Source organism: Dromaius novaehollandiae, chromosome 3 (genome assembly GCF_036370855.1).
Source record: "Dromaius novaehollandiae isolate bDroNov1 chromosome 3, bDroNov1.hap1, whole genome shotgun sequence".
Lineage (NCBI taxonomy): Eukaryota > Metazoa > Chordata > Aves > Casuariiformes > Dromaiidae > Dromaius > Dromaius novaehollandiae.
In genome coordinates, this window is record NC_088100.1 from 73,631,725 (window position 1) to 73,651,606 (window position 19,882).

The following is a 19,882-nucleotide window of genomic DNA, read 5'->3' on the forward strand; positions in this document are numbered from 1 at the left end:
TACGGTTTTGCTAAAAGAATTACTTAGAAAGCCTAACCTGTGTGCTTTTGCCTGTACACCAAATATAAGAAAGAGGTCTGTTGCAAAATGCTGATGCATCATAATTTGAAACTGTGTAAAGATTTTGAAATGCATAATGAAAAAAAGGAACAATCAAGTATTTGAGATTATAGATATCTTTAACTTCAAAGGTGACCACAGCTAAGATGAGGTGACTAGTATTTTTGGCAATTCATGCAGAAGATACTTAGAAAAAGCTACCAGTCCTTTTATATATGAATGCAAATTTAGATCAGTATTTTCCTTTGTTGAAAAATTCCTGACAATACACAGGGTTGTGATTTCAGGACTATTGACTATTTACAATGAAATTAAAAGAAATGATTCATGATTCAAGTTTGTGCAATTGTAACTGTAAGTCACTTTACTCTCTTTAATCGTTACAAGGTAAGAGCAACCTTTCAAAGATATTCAGGAGAACTTGCCTTTTTAAATATGCAGTTAAGCACGTACTTAAAGTTCCCCTGTCCTTAACGAGTTCATTTGTAAAATGAGAGAGATTTAGCCACATATTCAAGTGCCTTCTGGCAGCATGGTGCACATGAGAAAAACACTCTCTTTTGTGTGCCTATTTATAAAGATAACGTTCTACAATCTTAATGTTCACAATATATATGCAGAAAATTTAGAATTAATGTTAAAAATTCGGCTGAGTGGGCATTTCAGAACACCATAATTAATTAGAAAGCACAATAACTGAATTTTGGGGCTGGTAAGACCATCAAGTGATCATCGGTCACCTGAGCAATAATCAAATATATCTAGACAACCCCTGCCAGATTTATATTTTATTCTTATAAACCTCTATTGTTTCAATTCACTATTACTAAAATCAGAAAGTACTCTTTTTTCCTAATATATCACCTAAATTAACTTTTCTGTAAAGTAAGCTAATTTTCTTAAATCTTTTAAGAAGTAGTTAACAGATTAATCAATAACAGATTAGTGTCTTTGCCTACTTAGACTTACATTTTCTAGACTAAATAGACTGTAAATGGTGATTAAGGGTGTGAGGGTGACAGAGCACTGGAACAGGTTGCCCAGAGAGGTTGTGGAGTCTCCTTCTCTGGAGATATTCAAAACCCACCTGGATGCCATCCTGTGCAACGTGCTCTAGGTGACGCTGCTTGAGCAGGGGGGTTGGACTAGAAGATCTCCAGAGGTCCTTCCAACCCATTTTGTGATTCTGTCGTTACTTATCCTCTGAGCTGAAGTTTGAGGAATGCCTATCTTTCTATCATTTTCCACAATGTGTTCAAAAGACTTGTGAATAATAAAGTGAGTAGAGGAAAAAAACCCTGTATCCAGTTGCAGGAAATATGACTACGGAAGGAGAGAATTTAATGCAGAAAATCCAAATACTGTAATGTCTGCAGAAAGTAGACAGGCTTTATTGTGAGTCTGTAGATTTTATCCTTAGTGTCAATCATTTTGAAATGAACTTTAATGCGTTCCAGGCATGGCTGTGGCAGCAGAATAACAATACTCACTGACATGTTTTTTTTAGCTCTGCTGTAAGTTGCTGATTCATAGTTTTGAAGCAGAATACCTACACGGTAGCTCACTGACGCTTGGAATTCAGGCATACTGTATAATTTCTTATTTACTGTATTATGTTGTTGATTCTTTTTTCTTTTTACGAAATACTATTAAAAGGAAAGGTAATAGATTACAATAATACCACTGTATCCTGTATTTTAAAATAATTGCATAATGTCTTGTCAAAACATCAACAGAGCTTTTGATAAAATGTGCAGGCCCACTGAAATGGTAATGAATCACTTATAAATAGGAGGGAAACAAGCAAAATTGTACAGTATAAGGGGTTTTTTTTATTGACAAACTCAGCAGTAGAAATTAAGAAGCGTAGTAACAAGTAGAAAAATAGAGCATGACTACACTATTCTGTTCTAATACTCCTAAATCAACACCACTCTTTACTAATATTAACCATATTTAATATTATAAAGTGTAAAGCTTAGAGAATAATAACATCAGCTTTAAGTAGGGAGTTTTTCAACAAGGAACAGGAGTAGAAAAAAGGTCTATCTTCATTAGGTGACAACAGAATCACTGAAGTCTTCATGTGCTGTACCCATAAAAAAAAATTATGATTCTAGAAGGTATCCGGTGGGGTAGGATATAGCAAAAGGAATATTTCCTATAATAAAACCACTGTATTGCACAAAGTCCTGGTAAGATCTTATTTGTAATACTGTGTCTAATCTTGGATATTTTTATCCAAGAAAAGTATCTTACATAGTAAGAGGTCTGAGAAAGAATTAGTAAAATCAGGAAAATGGAAAGTCCGTCTTGCAGGACAGAACTAGACAATTGTAGCCTGCTAAGCAAAACAGATGCTGAAAGGGGATCTAGAATGTATCTGAAGTTGTGATTGTACTCTCCACAACCTGCCATTGTTATTGTTTGGTGGAACACACATCCCATCTCTGAGGATCTCAAATAAGTTGTGAGGACTAATCTGAAGGACCTGTCTGCAACCCCGCTTTTTTAAGCACGTTCCTCCAGCAGTAGCAATCTTTATTTGCCATATTCAGCTAGTATTTACTTTAAACACCAGATAAGGGAAGTTCATTCTAGCAAAAAATTCTTATTGTGTATAAAATTGGAAGTTACAAAACAAAACACATAGAAGAAAACTACTCCTCCAATGTTAGAGTATAACTGACATCAACTCCTTGCTACTGATAGATGAGACTGAGAAGGCTAAAATGTGAACCTGTCTTCACTAAAAGGTTAATTGTGAACATGTGAATAGTATAGTTAATATTACTGACAAGAGCAGGCTAGAATAGGGAAAGGAGTAGCCAACGATTATACAGATAAATTGAAGGTTTTTGGTTTAATTAGGTCTGATGAATTTCTGAACTGGCTGAAGGATAATTAAATAACAGGTTAAAGCAATCACAAAACTTTAATTATGTCTGATAACTGATGGAGGACATGGTTGGACGGAGTTAAGGTACTGGAAGACTACAAAACTGCAACGTTGTGTTTTTTTTTTTTTTAAATGGATAAAGATCTGGAAAACTGTGAGTCAGCACAGTCTCAATGGCTGAAAATATTATGAAACAACAAATAAAATGAACTATTTGCAACTCCCTCATTACAGCAAAAAGGTGAGTAATAGCAAAAAAGGATTGCAAAGGACAAACATCAAAGCAAACAAGCTTCCCTCTGTAACAGGAGAGCACAATACAGTGGTGGAGGAGAAACAGCAGACAGTATCTATCTTGACTTGAGTAAGGCTACTGACATTGTCTCTCTGGTCATTCTTCTAAGTCTAGTGAAATGTGGTCATGATGAAAAGCTGGGTGGCTGTTGGCTTGCTAACCACATTCAGAGAGCAGATAACCATGGCCACTTCTGGAATGGCAGGATGCAACCAGTTAGATTTCATAAAGATCTGAACTTGATTCCATTAAATATTTTTATAAAAAAAATGGATGGTAGAATGGAGAATATGTATATTTAATTAGTCAATAGCTCAAAGCTAAAAGGAATTGTAACTATACAGGAAGACAAAATAAGAATTCAAAATTATTTTGAACTATGGAAATGGTCTGGCGAATAGCATAAAAATCAAGAGTGAAATACACTATATTTAGGGAAGAATAATAAACTGCACAAATACAAGACTGGGAACAATCAGAATTGAATCCTTTAGGAAAGCATCTAGGGGTTACAGCAGCACAAGCCAACAGTGTTTTTGCAACAAAAGGTAAACACCACAGATACATAAGTAGAAGTAAGGCCTACAAAACATGTAAATTAATCATTCCTTACTCATCATTGTTATGGCCTCAAGTTAATCCTTGGTGTGCAGTTCACTGTGCACAATGATACAAATCATTAAAAAGGAAAAAACAGAGCAATTGGAAAGAGTCCACAGGGGAGGAGAGACATAATAATCAAGAGTGTAGAAAAAAATAACTTAAAAGGAAAGACTGAGAAAACTGTTTGTCTTCTTTAGCCTAAGGATGAAAAAGCAGAAGGAGGGAAATTTGTGATAATTATTTAATAATATAACTATTTCTTGGAGTAAATTCAGTTTAATACACTAATGCTTCTTATGTTTGAGGGGGGAGCATATATAAAGCTGTATTTGGTATCTGTGCTGCAATTATCACTATCACTAAGCACAGAGAAGTTGGAAGATATGCCTCCATTTAGAGATAACCACAAATATAAAAGAAAATTAAGACCATTCCTTCAGCGTAAAAGGCTTCTTATGGAAGCAGCTCAGTGATTAGTCTCTGATCAAACCTTCTAATAAATACTGGTGTGCTCCTAAGCAGAACTTTATGACATGGCTAAAAACTCCACAGAATTTGGGCAAGCATTATTATCTTTAAAATGATACTTTTCACAACCACTCTTTGCATTTACCTTATTCTTCGGATAAACATGAGGTGCCACTTTGAAAAAGACATGTGGCATTTCCTCCAGTGTGTCATTATCAGTTACATGGAGTCTACAGGTAGGGATAGAGGTATACATCTTTGGCACTATAAGCATGTCTTCTGGAACATAAAATATCTCTCTACAAAAAAAAAAAAAAAGGTAAACTCACTTTAAAAATATTTCAAATTTCTTTTCACTAATAAAATGATTTCCGTAACACATAGTAATAGCATCCATTAGAATTTCAGGAAAGTAAAGTTGTATTTTTATAGCATGTAAGTGATAAACCACAGTGTATCAAGAACACAGCTTCTCCATAAGGATTATATAAGGCATGAACTCACCTAAAAACCACAAACCAAACATTTGGTGGCTGATCAGCATATGTTACAACATAGTCAACAAAGGCAATCTTGGACAATTCATCTTCATAACAAGGAAACTTTTCAATTGACTTACAGTTACTTTTAAACATTTCTCTGGAAAGCAGAAAACAAGATAAACATTTAAATCTAATCAAGAGAAGACATAAACCTTGACATTATTTTATGCTAATCATGAAAAACACTGCTTTGTGTGTTAATGTAAAATAATGGTATAAAATGTGTTACCAGTGTTTATTTAGTAGCCGCTCACCCTCAAAAACGGTAAATTAGGTAGGGAAGGTGCTCTTCTGGTTCAAGAGCTAATGGTCTGTAATCACCAACAGGAATATTTGTATCAGACAGTCTATCCATAAGTGCAACTGCTTCTAGCAGCCCAAAATATTATGGCTTCCATAAGATTTCTTTGATTTTTTTTAATCGGATAGCATAGCTTCAATTTTCTCACATTAAACTGTCCTCTTAAACCTGCAGCTCCATTAGGAGATTTAAAAAAAATCCCTTTTCTCTTTTTAAAACTTTTTTGAACAAGAAAGGATCATATAATATAACCACATAACTTAAAGGGCAATTTAAAGGCCTTAATTTTAAGGGTATTCCTTCCACACATGAAGCAACCTAAGACTGTAACTTCAAAAGTTGCTAGAAAGGTAAATAAACTCTCTGGTGTTACTAAATTCTATGAAATTAGAGTTAACCTGACTAGTACCTAACTGACAGATTCTAAATTTCTAAAATTGTAAAAATGTTTGGAACTAGTCTGTGGTTGCTGTTCCTGTCCTCAAGCAAATGTTTTACTGGGTTTAGTTATGCTGATTAGAAACACTAAAAACTGAAAAAAATTATACCCCATGAGTATTCCTCAAATTGCTGTTTATAAGGAGTGAGGATTTATACCTACAGCCAGTAATTATTGTCAGTTCTTACTCCTCAGCCCTGACAAAACTGAGCTACTGCTAGAATTGTGTGAACACCTGGAGAGGGATTTTTGAAACACTTCATGAAGACACATGATCTCCAAACAGTGTCATGCTTGCAAATAATTTAAGGAACACTGCTGTAATTAATGTAGCTGTCTTCGCAAAACCCATAATTAAATACCAGGGAAAGCATCCACCTGGAAATATAGCTACTTTCCTTCAAGGAAGTGGTACAAACAAATCCTTTGATGGTAAAAATTGTGTTACAATTAAATAAGGTTTCTGGCATAGCTATCACCTTTCTAATGTTGACCAGACTTCCCTAAAAGGACAGCATGAATCCAAATGCTTATTTAAAGCAACTGGTTAGGTGCTTAACCAAGGAATCAGTATCAGATTTATATTTATGAAACAGTTTATAGGATATGAAAAAAATTAAATACAGAAGAAAGGCAATATTCTAGCTCAAGCTGTAGGAAAATAACCTGTACATAGTAACATGCATAGCTGAAGATTAAGATTTGCCATACAGTTTTCCTTTTTAGGATATGCAGAATAAAGCCTGCATAGCTTATCTTCACTGAATCTCTTTCTTTATGACTTTAACTGAGTTTTGCATTTTTAAAACTAGTAATACTCCTGCAGTATTTACTTTGTGAACCAGCAATTTATGGCAATTCTATGGAACAGGCTTCAATAAAATATTTAAATTTATTAAATCATTACCTCAACAAAATTACAGCACATCGTTCAAAATTTAACTCAATCAGACCCCACAATTTTTGCAAGGTTTCTTTGACATTAGCATTTTCTTTAGTACCTGAAAATAATGGAAATAATAAAATAAGTTAGAAAACTTATATAACCTTTTTCTAAATCCATGCCTGACAGATACTTGTGAAAAAAGCTACTCACACAAGTCACTTGTCTTATGAATCACTGGTTTATCATTTGGAATTTTATAGAAGTCTCTCACAACTGAAAGCTAATGTTCTTTGATAGGGGAAATTCCCTTAATGATATTATTGCTTTGTACTTATCAGCATTCCTACTACTGCAAAAATGATGAGATCGATACCTTCTCTCATTTGCAGATCTTCCTTGTAACATGCTGTATCTTAGTTGTGATAAGAAGTGATTTCTGTCCTTAGAAAAGACACAGTTTAGCTTCCAGTAGCTTCTATTTGCAGATACTACTAAGGGATAGGTAGGTGCCTAGGCAATCTCTATAGCCAATAAAAAGAATCGGGCAGCTCCAAAGGGCAATTCATCCTACCCATGTTTGATAACTCTCAGATAACAGGATGTGCTGTTATCTCAAGGTGTCTAGTTCCATCCACAGAATAAAGATGAAAACTAGGCAACTGTCTTAGATCTGATGTCTAACTTTTCATGACTAAACATAGGCAAAATCCTCCTCTATTGTATAATCAATGAATGACAGAATTGAAGAAGAAAATAAAAAGGAGGGGGAAGAAGTAAGAATACTGTAAGGACAAGTAATAGAAAGAAAAAAGCAGCATAGGTAATGAGGAAAAGGGGCAAAAAAAGCAGTATGACTGAATAAAAAGGTGAAGCACTGGAAAGAAAACATCAGAATAAAAGGTAATGGAGTGGAGATAAATCAGACTAAGTTAAGAAAGACGTTATAGACAACAAAATAAAAGAGTTGGAATACTCAGTGCTTATAACAATCTAAACCTTCAGAACAGCAGATTCTGGGCTCTGAGATTTGCAGGAATTAAGAACACTAGTGAAAGTTTGCTGAAATTCTCCTAATCTACATGGCACTTTGTAAACACAAATAGAAGGGCACTGTATTTGGTGCAGAAAGCTTCAGTGAAACTAGGCTGGAGGTGATAGTTTAGGAGCAAGACAGCCCTGGAATTACTGGTGAGGAGATGAAGGTAGGAAAGAGAGCCTGAAGAGCTCAGTTGGTGCAGATAAATATAAAAGAGATGAAACTCCAGCAATGTTGATAATTCAGAAGGAACCTCCAACAGCAGGGAAAGAGTAGTGGATGTTGCCTACTTTGAATTCAGTAAGGCTTTCCACACCACCTCCCATAACATTCTCACAGACAAGCTAATAAAGTATGGGTTAGATGAGCAGAGGGTGAGGTGGACTGAAAAATGGCTGAATGGCAGAGCTCAGAGGGTTGTGATCAGTGGCACAAAGTCTAGTTGGAGGCCAGTAACTACCTGTGTACACCAGGGGTCAATGCTGGGGCCAATCCTGTTCCACTGATTCATCGATGACCTGGATGATGGGACAGAGCGTACCCTCAGCAAGTTTGCTGATGATACAAAACCGGGAGGAGTGGCTGATACCCCAGAGGGCTGTGCTGCCATTCAGAGGGACCTCAGTGGGTTGGAGAACTGGGCAGAGAGGAACCTCATGAAGTTCAACAAAGGGAAGGGCAGGGTCCTGCACCTGGAGAGGAATAACGCCATGCACCAGCACAGGCTGGGGGCTGACCTGCTGGAAAGCAGCTTTGGAGAGAAGGCCCTGGGAGTCCTGGCAGACAAGAAGTTAACCACAAGCCAGCAGTGTCTCCTTATGGCAAAGAAGGCCAACGGTATCCTGGGCTGCCTTAGGAGGAGCATTGCCAACAGGTGGGGGAAGTGATTCTTCTCCTCTACTCAGCCCTGGTGAAGCCACAGCTGGAGTGCTGTACCAGTGCTGGACTCCCCAGTATGAGAGACATGGAGCTACTGCAGGAAGTCCAGCTAAGATGATACAGGGACTACAGTATCTTTCATAGGAGGAAAGGCTGAAAGACCTAGGCCTGTTCAGCCTGGAGAAGGGAAGACTGCGGGGGGAGCTTACAAGTGTGCATAAGTATCTGAAGGGAGGGTGTAAAGAAGATGGAACCAGACTTTCTTCAGTGGTATCTAGTGACAGGAAAAGAGGCAATGGGCACAAACTGAAATCCACCTGAATATAAGAAATTTTTTTTTTTTTTACTGTGGGAGTGGTCAAACATTGGAACAGGTTGCCCAGAGACGCTGTGGAGTCACCATCCTTGGAGACATTCAAAGCCTAATGGACACAGTCCTGGGTAACCTGCTCTAGGTGACCCTGTTCTGATGGGGGGGGTTGGACTACATGATCTCCAGAGGTCTCTGCCAACTTCAAACATTTTGTGATCCTGTGGATGACTTACTAAAGAGGGAGCATATCTCTCTCACAATGCAGCAGTTTTCTTTGTCAAGCTCCTTGGACATTCATATATGGCGAGGCTAGAAGGAATCATTGAGATCTGCCAAGCTGACTTGCTCTGTAATAGTCTTGCTACATATTAACTGCTATTTCATCCTATATAAAAGATAAATTAAATCCTTCCTGAACTGCACGAATCTGTTTGATTTTAAAGTTTTCAGTGATGGAAAACCCAACACAAATCTTGTGGTCTATTTTTATCAGTGTTTCTTTAAGTCAGTATAAAAGTCCTGAAAATACAAAGCTTTACCAATGATATTTAGATTTCTTGGAGCCTAAATTCATACTATCAAATATACTTTACTATATACATTAAAAAAACCCAAATCCACAAAACAAGAGTGTACAGTATGTGACTGATAACCCCCCAGATTTTTTAGTTTCTTACTTCCTTATGATTCACTCATCACAGATGTTCATACATATTTTCTTTCTACTTAATGTTTCATCACAAATGGGTATGACAATGTTAAAATATTGTTCAGTAAAACACATACAAACCTATTTGTGGCAAAGACATAAAAGAAGGACACATATTTAAAACTCTTACTTACTTTCCAAATACCAAACATTCAGCCCAGTTCTGAGCTAAAATTGTATTAATGCTGGTTTAATATCTACCAAAATCAATGTGGTGGGTCTTTCCTCTACCTCAATCACTTTTCAGTATCATATGTGCTATGAAAGGAGTTAGGTTGAGCATTATTCTCAGTTTTTTAAGAAATTCAACTATATTGTTCTATTGTATTTCAGTTCGTTTTAACCAGATATTAATTAGTAATAAAATCCTTAAAGTAAATATCTGAACAAAGTACAAAATGAAACATTTTTTAAAAAGGTGTTTTTAAAGGACATACCTGGTTTTCTGCCATTTATCACTTTCCTAACATAGGTCCCTCTCCAGCTCGCTTGAAGTTTGAGTGCTGCTGCTTCTTCTTCAGAAGTGGGAATTCTGTTCTGCCAGCTACTAAGGAAAGGTATGTCAAAAGCCTCTGAAAAAAAAGAATGACAATGAATGACAACAATGGAAATCACATATCTGCTTGCTATGAGGTTAAAAAAAATTGAGAACTATATTCCATAAATAGAGTGGTTTGCACTTAAAACTTCCATTTATGACAGAAATAAAACTCTTACAATTTTCCTCTATAAAAAACAACAGAAATTAAACTTACTTTTTTCATGATAAAAATAGATACAATTTACTGTGTAATTACACAGAGTTATCATGTAACTATTGTGCTAATGCCAAAGGCTAAATCATTGAAGCTTTACTTCTCCTTACAAACAGCTATTGCAGTATGTTTTTTAAATTGTCTCCTAATGTAATTTCAAAATAATTTTCCAAACATGAATCAAAAGAATTTAATACACTAAAGCCTGACTCTGAATACATGTTAAAAGAAGAGGTTCACAAGATTTTAAGTGTTTCTATCTACCAAACTGATCATTTTATTAACTAACAATTTAAACGCAAACATTGTTAAAAACGTATTCAACTTTCACTAAGGAGCCACGGAATAAGGGTAAGATCCTCAATAAAGCAGTGCATTTATCTGACTATGATCTTCTGACACAGATGAGATTGGGAGTGGAACAGAAACTGGTTTGTTCTGACAGGTTTACTGATGAGCTCTTTATGGTAACCCTTGGCAGTGCCCAGAATTAGCATTCCTGGGAGCCATCAGCAGCAGGATTTAGCGGGAGGGTTTGGGCATGCAGCACTCCAAAGAGGTAGAGCCAGGAAGCCAGTTTGGAACTGCATAGCAGTTGAATGAGGGCAGTGAGAGGGAGAGGGAGGAAACAGTGCTTCAAAAGGAAGTTCCAAAAACAGAGATGAGAAGAAGAGTGTTGAGATCCACTTGAAAAAGGGGACAAACTAAAGGAAAGATTGCTGTCTTCAGCCAAGAGATTACATATTTTAATCTAACTTCTACTGAATGTTGCTAAATTTGGCTGTGTTTCCAACGCTCATTCCTGATTACTATCTCATTTCCAAACCCCAGAAAGCATCTTTAATAATTAGTGACTCTGAAAGGCTACACAAAACCACTTCAACAGAGAGCAGATTAGAACTCAACAATACGCATGGCACAACCACTTTTTAGAAAACAGAAACACAGAATCATAGAATAATGTAGGCTGGAAGGGACCACTGGAGGTCACACAGTCCAAGGCCATGTTCAAAACAGGAACAAGCTAGAGCAGGTTGCTCAGGGTCTTGAACAAATGTCCAGACCACTTTTTAATATCTCCAGGGATGGAGATTCCATATCATCTGTGGGCAACCTATTTCCAATCTTTGACTAGCCTCATGGTAAAAAATGTTTTCCTAATATGCAATTGGAATTTCCCATTTTCTAACTTGTGTCCTATCACTGTACATCTCTGAGGAGGTCTGACTCCATCTTCTCGATGCTCTTTCATTTATTTACCAAAGTAACCTATATTTCAAATTTGTCCCAGCTACATGCTTGTTTATTTTACAATTAAATAATCCAGTGGCAAAGCATTGTGTTATGCCTTTTGTCCCTCCTAATGTTTGTTTTCAAGGAAAGGAATCAGCAAACTTCTATTTCCAGTAAGTGTTTTAGATCAAAAGAATAGTCTCTGCTGCAGAGCTAACATTCCCCATATAAGGCAAAATAATTTACTATAAAGTAATTAAAAACTGCATATTGCTTAGGTGATCACAGTTACACATGCTAAGCCAGCAAATAGTAAGACGCTAACACTGAACCTGAATCAATAATATACAACATTGTGTCTGTATCCAAATGTTACTCCTAGTTCATCTAAGCAGCTCTTGTTCTTTTTGCCTTTTAATCACTAATCAAATAAAGGCCAACATCTCCAAGAAAGCACTCAACCAGTGCAGATAGTGCTACCTGCACTGTGGCTTCAGAGATAGGCAAGCAATTTAACAGTTTCAGGCTGAGTGTCATGGCCAATAGGCTCTCCTCTTAAGTCATATGAGAACATTGTAATAGGTGCAGAAAATACTAATACTGTTTAAAGAGATTATATAGCTGCAAGGTGAGTCAGATCAGCTTGCTAAATTAACAGAAATTCCTTCCTCCTCCCTTTTTTATTTTTTATTTCATGGCCTAGTTTCCTGACAAATCAGCAAGTTAACCTGATTCCCTAGCAACTGTACAACTGCTTACGGTGGCAGTACATGGCCTGGAATGGGAAGGGGAGCAGGACAATACTTCAGTAATAGTCTTTATTGAAGCTGCATGTTAAGGTCTAAACATATCAGAATGTGATCTGCATTCCCAATGACTCCCAGTGTAGTCTGTATTTTTGTTGCTGCCTACAACGTTTATATTACCCAGACTGTAAATTGTCTTTAAGTGTTAGCAGACACTCAAGCTGTGGTTCCAGAAGACACTAAATTTGACTTAGGTGTCACAGTCCTAATTTTTTCTTATTGTTGAGCTATATTTCTGCCAACTTAGCATGCTGAACCAGCTCAGCACAAGATTTGATGAATGCTGGAGCTGCAGGAAGGGCAAGAGGGAGACTGCAGCCTGCAGTTAGATTGGCTTAAGCTGCTGTGGAACTCAGCACTGGCTTCACTTTGAAGGGAGGGTAGATATTTATGGCTGTGGCCACCAATTACAGCTGAGTCTTATTCTTCTGCTCTGGAGCGGGTTATTCAAAGACAAATGAGCTGAAAGGCTGGCATTTTCTAAAAGCTGAAAATCATGGTGCCATAAACAGTTATAAGAAAACTTATGCTTTCATACACTGCTAATTGATTACAAAACTGTTCACCTGTAGCACTTCAGATATAGCCTACTCAATACATCTACGTTTTCCATCTACCTGGCCTTTATACAAGACCAAGTCGCTAAGTCCAAATTCCAGCTCCCTTGCCACTGAACCAAGACTTCATTATCCCCATTAGTCCCTCAGAACAGAGTTACAAAATGTGGATAAGGGAATGTACAAAGAGTGTTGACTTGGTGTTGCCCTATGGACAAATGGAGAAGTCCACTGGGGATGTCAAGCTATTTCTATCAAGAAAAATAAATAGCTATTGCTAGAAATAAATACATGGCATTTGTGAGGCTAAAAGATATATGGATATACAGTCACTTAGATGAATGTTATTTCTAAATATACAAATGTAAAAAGTAGGATGCAGTGTCACACGTAGAACTGAAGAAAACTCAGTATCTAACACTTCTTCAAAACTGTCGAAAGGTTACCCCTAGTTCAGGCTGAAAACTGGAAGCACTGAAAATTTTGTGAAATTATATGTTCCTAAAGATTTAATGTCTTTTGTTCTAACTTTTTAAAATACATTGTCATTAGAACAAAAATATTTTGATTTGTATGATACAAGTCAAAATAATAAAGTCAGAATGAAATATTTGGATCTTTAAAAAGTTTTGTTTTTACTTAACACATTATTTTTTTCTTAATAAACAGACGTTACTGTGAAATGAACCAGATGATCCAACATTAACTACTTCACATGATGCTTCACATGATCCAAATTTGATATTATAATTGAAAACTGGTCAAAAATTTCTGATCTGCTTTAATCGTTGATCACAAGATATCCTGCTAATTATAAAACCAAAATTCTCAGAGAGGCCTAGCAAGATTTTGTTGACATAAAACAGTTGCATTTCTCTTCTAATAGTGTGGATGCAACTACCATACATAATCTAATGTAATATTTTTTCAAAAAAAGGTCTATTTTGCATACAGTACTGGAGAGATATGTTATATATTCCAAGTAAGGGAAAGCTTCCCTCACCTGTTACTGGAACTAAAGTTCAAATCCAAATGAAGTTCAAGAAAAAACAAATGTCTAGAATCATTTCTCCAGTCCCACAGCATAACCGTATGATCACTGCTCTTGTACCATGTTTCTAGATGAAAGAGAAGCTTATTCTGAAGAGAAGAGAGCAGGAACAGGGCTTCTAAACCATGTCTTACACAGTAAAGTAAGTTTATAGTCAATAGCTTGACTTTAAGACAAGATAAAATTTCAGACAAGGGGGTTCTTACAGAACTGTACACACGAGGTACTCTACAACTTCAAAGTTGGAACTCATCCATGAGAAAGAAATGTATCCTTTGACTTATGCCTAGATGACCGTCAGGTGACTGAGGCTCTAGGCTTGGAAATCAGTTCACAGACCTCCAGTGAGATAGTAAACTGAACTGGCTCATTACAGGGCCCAGTGAAAGCAGCACAAGGTAAGCTGAGGCAAGCACCAATGAGCCATTAAGACTGTCTCACCTAACTTGTGTAACCTCATGTTGATATGCTTCCTTACCTAGGAAGCATCACATGCCTCTGTAAATTCAGCATCTTATGACTGCCAAAGGTTATGCAGAGCCCCTTTACCTTACCATGCAGGACTGCTGACTGCAATATACCATAATATCCTTGCTTTGGGCAAATTTTGAGATGAATTCAGCACACAGTGCAAAATGGATACACTAACGTAAAATGGAAGTGGCATTTCAAAAAAAGTTCAGATTTGACTTGATCTACCCTTCCCCTCCTTTGTCACACACAGACAAGAAAAAGATTTCATTCACCTCTTATGTACTTTACACTGACACTTGCTGTATTCTGAAGGTTTATAACTCAAATCTTGACAATATCCAAGCAACTAACCTGACAATGTTGTAGTGCTAATGTGGGCCAGGTAAATTAGGTGATACCAGACCTTCTAGGCCTTCCTATAATGCATCCCTCACCTGTGTTTTCCTGCTATCTACCTATTTTTTTCCACCACTTAGCTTCCTTTCAGTTTTTTGAATGCAGACGTCTCCATTTAAGTTTCTGGGATAACATCTGAACAAAAGCATTTATTTTTTCCCATATAAACTTTATTAAGCAAATACATAGCCAAGGTGAATATAGCTAAAATGAAACAATGCACTTTCCAATTCAATAGGAACTTACTGTAATTAAGTCTGTAATTAAGTAACCTTTCCTCTAGAAAGGAAAATGAATTTGAAGGATAAATTAGACACTGGAAGAAACCAAACTAAAATAAAACTCTTCTCCTCCACACATTTTTTCCTCTTTTTTGATTCTCCCCCAAATCATAAAAATACCCTGTCACGGTGCATCTCATGATTAACTACCATATATAAGGTGCTTGCTCCAATGCGTCAACTACATATATTTACCTGTGTTGATCATTCAAGTCTAATTTTAAAAAATGCCTTTTCTTCTATTGCTGACAAGTATTAAGTTTTCTTTGGAATACAGAAATCAGTAGCACAGTCTTCTTGAAAAATGTGACAGATGTTGATGACTTTTTCAAGTGGTGTAACAAATGTCAGTATGCTGACCCTTATAACCTATACTCTTGCCATAGGATATAAATCTGTGAAAAATACAATGAGTTATTCAGTAATCCTGGCTGATTCTTCATCTCTGATGTCTCGCAGAAGAATAACCTTCAAAAGAGAGGATGTTTGGAGGAAAGTCCCCAATAAAGTGTCAAATAAAGAGAACAGTATACGTGCTTTTTTAAAGAACAAGAGTCAGGAAAGATATTTCTGTAAATGTCAATAAAGTCTGTTTTTAACTACTTTCCAACATAAACTGACAGATGAAAGGAAATCAATATCATTTTGCTTCACCAAGAACAAAGAATTTATGCCGTAAGTTTATAACAGCACAAGAAGTGAAGTCCCCCTGAAAGAATGGTCTTCAAATGGTGACAGTGTATCATCCTGCAAATTTTTCAGATTAATTCTTTTTCTGTTTTAAATCATACATAAAAACTCTATTAATAAATTAATATTTAAAAGTTATAGAGACTGCAAAATAAGCCTCTTAAAATGGAAAAGAGCTAGGTATTTGGTTGCCAGGCAAATTTAATTCTAACACCTTATGTCTACAGCATAGATAAAGAATGAGGCAAGGAACCTTCAGGAAGAGAATTATTCTGAGAAGTGGAACCAGTGAAGCCTGCACACCTTATGTATATTCGGTGTCTCCAAACATCCTGTCACCTACCCTACAATACCATATTCTTATCTCTCCACCCTCCACTTATAATACCTCCATTAGCCTCCCAGTGGCTCCTTCCACAGTCAGTACCTTCAGATACCTCATGTACTCTAATTGCAGCCTGGACAAGCCACTAGCTGGGCAACATGATGATTAGCCACCTATTAGACTGCAGAGAAAACAAACAAACAAAAAAAATCAAGCAACAATTGAGCCTTCAGTGAATGTACTAACTTGGGTCTCCCTTCACTCTCATTTCATAAATGCAGGCACGTAAGGTCTTTCCAAACTCTGCCCTTCTGTTCAGTTTGGCTGAAATTGGCCAGCAGCTTCAAATATGAAGTGAGAACGGGCACACGTAAGAGACTCATGAAAGAACTGGTCATTTGAACAAGAGCCATGATCTGCAGGACATCAGGCAAAACAGAATACCTGTAGGCAAGAGTCATCTTTTTCACTTCAGGGGCATAATTCGCTCGATCAAATGTAGGTTTCAATTGCATTATTTAGGCGTGCTTGTTAATACTGAGGAATGCAAGTAAAGGAAGACAAACGGCAATTTTATAATTCAACAAAATATAAACAGATTTTCCAGAAAAAGAAAAATATCATATCTATTCTGAGATCTGTCTCACTGAGGAATTTCAAAGACTTGGTGCCAACAGTAGAAAATTTAGACATCTCATAAGATATGAACCATATCTTATATCCAAGCAAGAAAACACAAGATTGTTGAAAAGTTGATTCCCTCTAAAATAAAAACAGGCAAATACATTTAAAGTGACTAGCAATATTGGTACAGTACCTGTCGACACACTTTCATTCTCAGAAACCTCAGTGGCTTTAAAATCCAAAGTGAAGGACCTGAAAGCAAATCCATAACTGGGAGGAACCTTGTTGCCTAATACATGTTTGATCAAATACCAAAATGCACTGTTGAAAACCTAAAATGAAAAAGAGAAAGAGCACTCAAAGAAAGATTCATTTTTAAAAGCTGATTTATATTGTTTTTCATTAATGTTTCAAACATTCTTTGGTGGTTTTCTTTTGTCCTGTAAAAATGCAGTCTATATTTCTAATTTCCTCTAACAAGATAGTATCTAAAAATTAGTCCTCACTGTTGGACTAAAATGCTTCAAGCCAAGAATGATGACAAAACCTGTTTCATACCTCGGTTATTAAATACAGAACAGATTCTACAACAAAAAGTTATTATCACCTGAAAGCATCTTAGTGGTTTATATGAAGTGAGTTGGTGGTCTCAGTCCAGAGGATAGAAGAACACCTCATTATTACCATCATGATGACTGCCTTTTTTGTTAGAAGTTTTAGGACAGACACCAACAACTGAATGGGCGTGCTTACTGAATAAGGAGATGGCACCATTAGCAAAAGTACAAAGATATTGATGGACAAAAGGGGGAGATTTGGTGTCCTACTTATGTGACTAAACTGATTTCTATTTTTCTATTTTTAATATCATCATTCTATTTTAAATTTCATCATGCCGATGCCCTTTAAGAAGCAGAAATCCAGTCTCCCTTTTCTTCTTCCACCAGTTGGAAACTTTAGACTGTTTTTCAGAGCCTGTATCATAATGTGAACTGAAAAAAATGGTAATAATTTAACAGAAAAATATTTATCAGATAATTTTTCTCTTTCATTTTTCTTATTTTCAGATTGTTCTGCTTACTGGAAACATTTTTATCCTGAGTTATGTATGGTAATGTTAATAACTTCCTTTGTTTTGAAAGATCTAATACTAGTGAGGAAACAATCTACTTTCTTACACGCTTATGTTCAAAATAATTTTTCATTGTTTGTGTTGAAGATAGATCACTTCCACATTTTCATTCCAGAATCACCGCTAGCTAATTCAGTGCCTCTGAATTGAATTTTGTTTGTTTTTTTATAACTATACATTAGCTTTCTTGGTGGTGGTGGGGGAATATATATGTTCACTCCTACTGATTTTTTTTAAGTCCCTAAGTTTTACATATATTCCATATGAGCATATACACTTAACATTTTCATTATCCATTTTAGAGAGGTCAAATCATTTTTCACATTGGACTTGGCAGGAAAATTATAGCTTTTATGAGAGATGCACCTGGAACCAATGGTGAGTTCTTCCTTAGTTTTATTGTCTTGCTAAATTAGCACATTTATGTGTGCTATCTTTTAATAACAGTGTTTATAAAAATACGAATCTCCTTCTTTTATTCAGTCTTCTAAAATATTCAGTCTAAATGGCACGAGCTTTCCAGTACTTTGATAAAAGTAACTGAAGCTGAAATATAAATTGACTGTAGAAAAATAAAGTTATAACAGTACTATCAAGATGTGCATATACATATAAACTAGCCTATCTTCTGTATCACTTATTTTAGTTGTAATCTATGATATGAAGAGCTACACTGAGATTTATGTAAAAAGCATAACTGTTTAATCATATATAGAGAGATCTTTGAATTCATCATGCACAAACAGCATAAAAGCTAAATAAGAATAGAGCAGATCCAAAAAACCAATGGAGAAATACTGTAACTGTTAAAAAAACCTCAGTACTGCCTTCAGTAACATAAGCTGTATCAGTGTTATGCTGTGCCATCAGTAATGGGCACAGAAAGGAACCATGCTGTCTTTTTCTTTCTGAATTTCAGGTAGTGTCTTTCAAATCCCAAATTAGGTGATAAAAATTTAAAAAAAAAATTTATGTTTTAAGAGTGTGTCACACTAAATCAGGAAAACAAGAGACTCAAATTTAGAATGTGCTACTCTGAACATATTAAAATTTGCTCACATAAAGAGAAGATACAGTACACAGTTGCAAATTCTGTCATTTGTGCTTACACTTAATAATGAATGCCATATTTGGAGCACTCGGGAGGTCCTTTTTGAAAGTGCAGCCACTGGTTTGAAGAGGATAATGACAATGTTAAGCTGTAATCCAACTTCTGTAGCCTTTAGATACACGTTTATTAAAATTGTTTGTTCACCTTGAAGTGTTCTTCAACTATTCTAGTACCCTGGAGGCCAGGAGGACAGTGAGTTAGTTCCAACCCCTTCAGAGCTCTAGAAAGTTCAGGCTTACTGCTGAAATAATTTATCACATTTCCAATAGCTTTCAGGATAGCTGTAGCCTGTTCTATAAACCGGTAGCTCTCCTGGGGAGAGAGAAGAAAAGCAATCAGTGTTACCCAGATTGTTTTAAGCTTTTCTATCATTTTCTTTTGATATGGTAACAGTATACAAAAAATTTCATCTGTGTTAAAGTATCAAACTTTTCTTAAATCAACCAATTACTATTAATTTTATGAACTGTCAAGTTGATTAGGTCTCTGGTATCAAAAGCATATCAAATTACACTGATTTTAGCTATTGCAATGAAAATGATACAACACTAAAACAGGCAGCATAATATATCTGTTACAGATTTTATTTTTCCTGTATCATTAGTCCTAGAACATTTAATCAAAAATAAGATGCACATAGAGACTTCCTACTGCAGTGAAAATAAGACTGTTAGGCTGAAATATACAGCCTCGCTTGCATTATAAAAGGATGCAGATGAGTATTTGTACCCTGCTGAATACAACGTCCAAACACATGATGCCTAAAGCATCATTAATCTTCACCAGGATTTCTGTGCAAGAATGTAGATACCATTCCGCGAAAGAGACTCTGGAGAGAAACTGCTCTCTCAACAAAGTAGTGAAGAGAAGACCCCTGGATATAATTCTGCTTTATTTTTATGACAAGGAGAAGCCTTTCTTCTACGATCTGAAGAGAAGGGGATAGTCCAGATACAAGTTATTTTTTCAGTGGCTCAACTTCTCGTATTTAAACCTCTTTCCTACAATAAATATCAT

The 19,882-nt window shown here is 36.1% G+C and overlaps 1 protein-coding gene across 1 annotated transcript in view; it reads right to left on the reverse strand.

Moving 5' to 3' along the window:
- ADGB (androglobin) overlaps positions 1–19,882 on the reverse strand; it is a 129,142-nt gene that overhangs the window by 33,058 nt on the left and 76,202 nt on the right. Inside the window, exons 20-25 of the mRNA XM_026100288.2 lie at positions 19,010–19,177; positions 16,816–16,954; positions 9,868–10,002; positions 6,515–6,608; positions 4,830–4,964; positions 4,471–4,624 (exon numbers count right to left, since the gene is read on the reverse strand). Coding sequence (XP_025956073.1) covers positions 4,471–4,624; positions 4,830–4,964; positions 6,515–6,608; positions 9,868–10,002; positions 16,816–16,954; positions 19,010–19,177 — 825 coding nt within the window. The remainder of the gene's footprint in view (positions 1–4,470; positions 4,625–4,829; positions 4,965–6,514; positions 6,609–9,867; positions 10,003–16,815; positions 16,955–19,009; positions 19,178–19,882) is intronic.